We start from the raw sequence: 8440 nt of genomic DNA, 5'->3' as shown, positions 1-8440 counted from the left end.
TGTACATGTTGATACACAACGGGAGCAGTTGTTAGCGGCCTAAACACTTTTGGAAGGGTATACTATGACCTCAACATGGACATTAAGGGATTTCGGCAGGCACTTTGTTGTACGCAAACCTTTTCAAAGGGCATCACATACAGCAGGGCCACTAATTGTAACATGAGGTTTCAAGCCTGGGCTAAAACAATGCCCAAAGTAAGACTAATTCCATGGCTGAAAAATGGTTTATAATCATATCCAAAGGTGACCAGGCATTAACGCTACAGCCTACCATAAATAACACCTAATTTGGTTGCTCAAGTGATGGAAAGGTGACACTTCAATGATACATGTCAGCAATGATATGATTGTTCCACCATCTTGACAAGTTAGATTGCATAGAATATCTGTCACACTTTGTAACTTAACCATGTAAGCAGTTAGTGCCAAAGGTATAAACCTTCACTTAAATGAGCACGCTAAATAGTCGACTACAGTTGGCTTGGTCATCTTCCTGCGTCAATAAAGGGGTGTGTGTGGCACAACCTGCAGATTACTTTCTAACCCACTGCATAAGAATATTGGTTACACATGGTCCATTAAAAGACAGACGAGTCTGGCATGTGTGCGTGAGTAACTGCATAGTTCACATCTGTGACCTCAGGCACGTCTGTAAGAAGTACCAGTTGTAGTAACAGTTCAATGGATGTTTTCAGAGTAATGCTTTTCCTGTAAACAGAAGAAAAAGAAAAAAAAAAAAGTAGACAAATTTTTTTATGCCAATATTTCAAGAAAATATCTAGTTTCACATGTACATGGAACCTGTTGGGTATCTTACAATTGTAAAGTCCTCAAATTTAAAATAGACTAATCCAAAAATCACATTTGCCATTTAAAGGTCTAAGATAAGAAACAAATGTCACAGTAAATTTCAGCCTATAGAGTGCTGCGGGTGGAATTAGATTACATAGCTGAAATAGTACCAAATTGTTTAAATACCTGAGGAATTTACCACAAACAGTTGAGCACCATACCTTGTAGAAATTAAATACCAATTCTTGACAAACGGCTCAGCTTTTCAAACAAAAAATAATTTAAAAAAAAGACAACCGCCCCTTCTAAGGGGTATAATAATCAGATTGAACAATTCTCCAGAGGATGGTATGAAAAGCAAATTCATCTCCCAATACATTTTTTTTCAATTTGTCACAGTAAAACCTGATTGATTTATTTTTAATTACCAATCTTGTTTTTACTTGGACACAGTCCAGTGTATTTAAAAAAGAAAGTCATTATCCTAAACATATGACTAACAGATTGTTTAAAAACAATGCATCTCCTGAGCTTGTAATTGTGGTTTTTTTTTTTCTCAATATGATCAGGATTTACACATTGAGTGTGGCATCCTGTAAAATTATAAAATATAGGTCCTTTAAAAAGTGAAAAATATTCACAATAGTCCTTCATTTCCATAGTGCATCAGTATCGTCTCCACCGACCATCTCTGGAGCCGTCCCTCCACCTGTCATCTCTGCTACGGCCGCCTCCGCTGCTCCCGCTCCTGTCGTCATGGTGATAGTGTTCACCTCGCTGGTCATCCCGCTGGCTGCGGTGGTGCCGGTTGGAGCCGGTTTCAGAGCCTCCTGGGTAGCGCTGGTCCCTGCCGCTGTCCTGCTGGTACCCCTGCCTGTTGCCTCGAGGTGAGGAGCTGTCCTGTTGCCAGGACCCACCACCCCCACCACTCTGTAGCTGCTGTGGTGGCTGCCCCAGAAGCCCGATGCCGCCGGCTGGGAAACCTCCATTCACGCCCAGGAGCTGCTGCATCTGCCACATGTTGTTCATCTGTTGAATTCACTTTTACTGATCCATGTCATCTGGTTAAATGATCATGATACAGGCCACTATGTAGTACAGTTTGTCATATTCTCAGGATACAATGAAATGGTTACTTGCAGGTTCACGTCACAACAATGTGACATAAGTGTCACTACTGGAGATGAGGATAGTGTGTAATTGAATGGCTTGACAAGAGTAATGTCAGTGTGGATGAAGGTATGCTCACCATTGCCTGTCTCTGCAGACTATCAGGAGAGGAGAAGGTCCTCTGGATGGACCCCTGGTCTGGGCTCTTGTCATATCTGCACAAGAAACATGTCATTCTATATCACAGACAAATAGAGGCTATTGATGCACAATACATTCCCTACATATGCATACTAACATTGTTGGAGGATTTTGCATTATGTTACAACATACCTGCCCCCAGCCCCATGTGGATTGGGAGTATTCACAGGGCTTTGATTCTGGGAGTTCCCTGGGCTGTTAATGTGTCTGCTTCCTGTAAATATTTATCCAAATAATGACATTTCAATTGCAGGCAGACCCTAGTAAAACATTAGCAAATCAATTTCTATGACTAGTATGGGGTTTACATTAGTTTACCTGCTCTGAACTGTACTTTGAGAGGTCTTCCAAATAGAGTTGCCCCATTGAGCAGGTTCATGCCATAGGGTACAGACACCTCATGCTTGAAACAGACAAATCCAAACGCTTTCTGTTTTCCATCATTGTCTTTTGGAATTTTCACTTTGAACATAGGTCCTGCCTGCGTCAAAGAGAAGACAAAACAGACGATGGAGAACACAACTGTAAAAAAAATTAAAAGTTAGCCACTGTGCTCGCGGACTTGGTGTGCTAGCTCTGGTCCACGCGGATGCATCGGATCTGAACTGCATGTGCATCCGGGGCCTGCTCAAGTGTTTTATTTCGTGTTTTGGAGAAACGAAACCCTGCGCGCTGGGGATCTATGAAAGGCGACAGATCAGAGGCAACTTGTAGTTGTCGTACAATGGACCAGAGCTAGATATGTGTTCGCTAATATAGCTAGCTAACGTCGTTGCTGCATACTAGTAGGTAGTTAGCTAGCTGAAGGCTAGGCTGAATGAACTATATTGATCTGGATAGCTAGATAATTACACGGGTCAGAAGCTTCCACATCATTATTTGTCGAATAAGTTAGAGAAATTATCGCAATTCATTTAGCTAGCTAACATTAGCTATATCGTATCTAGATAGTTCAAAGCTACTGCACCTGTAAAAAGAGCTCGAATAAAAGTTCTTCCGTCACTTTTGGATCCAAATTTCCAACAAAGAGAGTCCGGTCTGCTTCATCCGCTACTCCCATCTTGCTTTAATGATATCTAATGCACTTTAGCAGTATGTAAACAAATTACAATGCACGATTTTTATATAGTTGTTCCGTGGTACGACCGTAAAGTAAAACTGCCATCATTCGTCAACTCGAGTTGCAATAACCATGATGTTTTGCGACATATGCCATTGAGCTCCGGTAAAAAAAAAAGGGCATGCTATCAAATAAACCAGTTGTGGAAAAATGACCTAATTGTCATATTAAAGTACAAGTAAAGATTGAAAATAACTGAAGTGAAAGTCACCCAGTAAAATCCTACTTGAGTAAAAATAAAAAATAAATAAAAAATGGTTTTATATATACGTAAGTATCAAAAGTAAAGGTATTTGTTAAAATATACTTCCTTATCAAAAGTAAAAGTATAAATAATTTCAAATTCCTTATATTAAGCAAACCAGATGGCACCATTTTAAAAAAATGTACAGATAGTTTACTATTTATATTTTTGACTACTTTTACTTCACTACATTCCTAAAGAAAAGTATGTACCAAACACTCTCCAACAGTTAGACATCATTTAAAAACAAAGCATGTGTCGCCAGATTAGAGACAGTAGGGGTGACCAGGGATATTCTCTTGATAAGTGTGTGCATTAGACCATTTTCCTGTCCTGCTAAGCATTGAAAATTAAATTTGTACTTTTGGGTGTCAGGACAATCAATGTATGGTACATATTTTTCTTTAGGAATGTAGTGAAATAAAAGTAGTCAAAAATATAAATAGTAAAGTACTTTACACCACTGCAAATAACAACATGTCATTAGTTGAGTACACATGAGCCTCACCCCTATTAGCTTCCTGTCATGTTTGTATTTACTGAATGTTACAACACGCTAAACATCATTCAAGGATTCTTGAGCCTCCCTGGAACTCTAAATGCTCGCCTATGAAAAGCCAACGGACATTTACTCCTTAGGTGCTGACCTATTGCACCCTCTATAACCACTGTGATTATCATTTAACCCCTTTGGTCATCTATGAACATTTGAAGAACAATCTACCCTTAATGGCCATGTACTCTTAGAATCTCCACCGGCACAGCCAGAAGAGGACTGGCCACCTCTCAGAGCCTGGTTCCTCTCTAGGTCATCTTCCTAGGTTCCTAACTTTCTAGGGAGTTTTTCCCTTTCACTGTGCTTCTATATCTGCATTGCTTGCTCTTTGGGGTTTTAGGCTGGGTTTATGTATAAGCACTTTGTGAAATCTGCTGATGTAAAAAGGGCTTGATTGATTGATTTGATTGACTGTCCCCAGCTTTCCGATGTGCTGGGTGGCAAGGTGTGAAACCAATACACTGGTGATAACTCATCCTGGCCTCAGAGTCATATGAAATATACTTTAAGACAGCTTAACAGCTCCAAGACTTAAGACACATACTAATGGTCTATAAAGAAAGGAAAGTAGGGAAGTTGGTCAGGGAGGATGGGTGGGAGTAATCCGGGACCTTCTAGCAATCTAAAGGTGTTTTTTTCTAGTCGTGTCAGGGAATCAAATCTAATTTTATTTGTCACATTTGCCGTAAAAAAAGGGTAGCCTAACAGTGAAATGCTTATGTACGGGTCCTTTTCCAACAATGCAGAGATAAGATAAAGATATATATATAGATTTTTTAAAATAGTGACATGAGAAATTAATACACAGTGAAAACAACTGTAACATTTTAGCTAACCTTTCTCCTAACCCTTATTCTAAATGTAAAACCTAACCTGCTACGTAATTCAACTAACCAAATTTGTTTTAGATCCCCTAATCTTTCACATAAATTATCCAAACCTTTGTTGTTAGTTCACCTAACCACCAACCTAAATTCTACCCCTAATTCTCCTTTGTTGTGACACAACAAGCAACCTGGTCTCAGAGAAAGACATATAATAAGACAACCTTTAAGACATATGAAACGTTAACATCATCCAATTCGTATGTTATTGTACGATCAGTTAAGACTTACGATAATATCAAATTGTATTAGTCACTTGCGCCGAATACAACAGGTGTAACAGGTGTAACAACCTTACAGTGAAATGCTTACTTACGAGCCCCTAACCAACAATGCAGTTTAAAAAAATACAGATAAGAATAAGAAATAAAAGTAACAAGGAATTAAAGAGCAGCAGTAAAATAACAATAGCGAGACTATATACAGGGGGATACCAGCACAGAGACAATGTGCGGGGGCACGTGTTAGTTGAAGTAATATGTAGATGTACAGTTGAAGTACACCTTAGCCAAATACATTTAAACTTAGTGTTTCACAATTCCTGACATTTAATCCTGGTAAAAATGATCTGTCTTAGGTCAGTTAGAATCACCACTTTATTTTAAGAATGTGAAATGTCAGAATAATAGTAGAGAGAATTATTTATTTCAGCTTTTATTTCAGCTTTCATTCCATTCCCAGTGGGTCAGAAGTTTACATACACTCAATTAGTATTTGGTAACATTGCCTTTAAATTGTTTAACGTGGGTCAAACGTTTCGGGTAGCCTTCCACAAGCTTCCCACAATAAGTTCGGTGAATTTTGGCCAATTTCTCCTGACAGAACTGAGTCAGGTTTGTATGCCTCCTTGCTCGTACCAGCTTTTTCAGTTCTACCCACACATTTTCTATAGGATTGAGGTCAAGGTTGGCGATGGCCACTCCAATACCTTGACTTGTTTCTCCTTAAACCATTTTGTCACAACTTTGGAAGTATGCATGGGGTCATTGTCCATTTGGAAGACCCATTTGCGACCAAGCTTTAACTTCCTGACTGATGTCTTGAGATGTTGCTTCAATATATCCACATAATTTTCCTACCTCATGCTACCATCTATTTTGTGAAGTTCACCAGTCCCTCCTGCTGCAAAGCACCCCCACAACATGATACTGCCACCCCCGTGCTTCACGGTTGGATTGGTGTTCTTTGGCTTGCAAGCCTCCCCATTTTTCCTCCAAATGCAACAATGGTCAAACAGTTTTATTTTTGTTTCATAAGACCAGAGGCCATTTCTCCAAAAAGTACAATCTTTATCCCCATGTGCAGTTGCAAACCGTAGTCTGACTTTTTTATGGCAGTTTTGAAGCAGAGGCTTCTTCCTTGTTGAGCGGCCTTTCAGGTTATGTTGATATAGGACTCGTTTTACTGTGGCTATAGATACTTTTGTACCTGTTTCCTCCAGCATCTTTACAAGGTCCTTTGCTGTTGTTCTGGGATTGATTTGCACTTTTTGCACCAAAGTACATTCATCTCTAGGAGACAGAACGCGTCTCCTTCCTGAGTGGTATGACAGCTGCGTGGTCCCATACTTACTCGCTATTGTTTGTACAGATGAACGTGGTACCTACTGGCATTTGGAAATAGCTCCCAAGGATGAACAAGACTTGTGGAGGTCTACAATTTATTTTCTGAGGTCTTGGCTGATTTCTTTTGACTTCCCCATGATGTAAAGCAAAGAGGCACTGATTTTAAAGGTAGGCCTTGAAATACATCCACAGGTCCACCTCCAATTGACTCAAAGGATGTCAGAACTTATAAAGCCATGACATCATTTTCTGGAATTTTCCAAGCTATTTTGGATATGTGGGATGGTAGCGTCCCACCTCGCCAACAGCCAGTGAAAGTGCAGGGCGCCAAATTCAAAACAACAAAAATCTCATAATTATAATTCCTCAAGCATACAAGTATTTTACACCATTTTAAAGAAACAATTCTCGTTAATCCAGCCACAGTGTCTGATTTAAAACATGTTTTACAACGAAAGCACCACCAGCGATTATGTTAGGTTACCACCACCTCACAGAAAAAGACAGCCATTTTTCCAGCCAAAGAGAGGAGTCACAAACCTTTGATCATCTTTATCAGATGAGACTCATAGGATTTCATGTTACACAATAGATTTATGTTTAGTTCGATAAAGTGCATTTTTATATTAAAAAAATAAAATTTTACATTGGCGCTTTACGTTCAGTAGTTCTAAAACATGCGGTGATTGTGCAGAGAGCCACATCTATTTACAGAAATACTCCTTATAAATGTTGTTGAAAATACAAGTGTTATGCATGGAATTAGAGATATACTTCTCCTTAATGCAACCACTGTGTCAGATCTTTTTTTTACTTGCGGAAAAAGCAAACCATGCAATAATCTGAGTACAGCGTTCAGACAACAAAGCAGCCAAAAAGATATCTGCCATATTGTGTAGTCAACACTAGTCAAAATTAGCATTATAAATATTCACTTACCTTTGATGATCTTCATCAGAATGCACTTCCAGGAATCGCAGTTCCACAATAAATGTTTGTTTTGTTTGATAATGTCCATCATTTATGTCCAAATAGCTTCTTTTGTTATGGTGTTTTGTAAACAAATCCAAAAGCGCGTTCAGGTCCAGCCGAACATCGGACGAAAAGTTCAAAAAGTTCCATTACAGCCCTTAGAAACTTGTCAAACGATCTATGGAATCAATCTTTAGGATGATTTTAACATAAATCTTCAATAATTTTCCAACTGGAGAATTCCCTTGTCTTCAGAAAAGCAAAGGAATGGGAGATACCTCTCATGTGAAATGCGCATGATCAGCGCGTGACTGCTGGCAGACCTATGACTCATTCCTCTCTCATTCGGTCGCACTTCACAGTAGAAGCCTCAAACAACGTTCTAAAGACTGTTGACATCTAGTGGAAGCCTTAGGAAGTGCAACATAACCAATATCCCACTGTATATTCAATAGGGACTGGGTTCCCACTTCCTGGTTGGATTTTTCTCAGGTTTCCGCCTGCCATATGAGTTCTGTTATACTCACAGACATCATTCAAACAGTTTTAGAAACTTCAGAGTGATTTCTATCCAATACTACTAATAATATGCATATATTAGCATCTGGGACAGAGTAGCAGGCAGTTTACCCTGGGCACCTTATTCATCCAAGCTTCTCAATACTGCCACCCTGTCACCAAGAAGTTAATGGCACAGTCAACTAAGTGTATGTAAACTTCTGACCCACTGGAATTGTGATACAGTGAATTAGAAGTGAAATAATCTGTCTGTAAACAATTGTTGGAAAAATTACTTGTGTCATGCACAAAGTAGATGTCCTAACCGACTTGCCAACTTTGTTTACAAGATATTTGTGGAGGGGTTGAAAAACAAATTTTAATGACTTCAACATAAGTGTATCTAAACTTCCGACTTCAACTATAGGTAGAGTCATTCAAGTGACTATGCATAGATGATAACAACAGAGAGTAGCAGCGGTGTAAAAGAGAGGG

At 39.2% G+C, this 8440-nt stretch overlaps 1 protein-coding gene across 1 annotated transcript; it reads right to left on the bottom strand.

The window, feature by feature from the left end:
- Positions 1 to 739: 739 nt before the first annotated feature.
- On the bottom strand, positions 740 to 3290 carry LOC112267182 (RNA-binding protein 7). Its single transcript, XM_024445374.2, has 5 exons — positions 3074 to 3290; positions 2425 to 2587; positions 2239 to 2320; positions 2045 to 2120; positions 740 to 1824 (listed from the first exon to the last, which is right to left on the bottom strand). The coding sequence occupies exons 1-5, from the start codon at positions 3164 to 3166 to the stop codon at positions 1462 to 1464; spliced, it is 777 nt and encodes a 258-aa protein (XP_024301142.1). The 5' UTR covers positions 3167 to 3290; the 3' UTR covers positions 740 to 1461.
- Between the last annotated feature and the right edge of the window lie 5150 nt (positions 3291 to 8440).

Source organism: Oncorhynchus tshawytscha, linkage group LG14 (assembly GCF_018296145.1).
Source record: "Oncorhynchus tshawytscha isolate Ot180627B linkage group LG14, Otsh_v2.0, whole genome shotgun sequence".
Lineage (NCBI taxonomy): Eukaryota > Metazoa > Chordata > Actinopteri > Salmoniformes > Salmonidae > Oncorhynchus > Oncorhynchus tshawytscha.
This window is presented reverse-complemented; position numbering and strand designations above follow the sequence as displayed.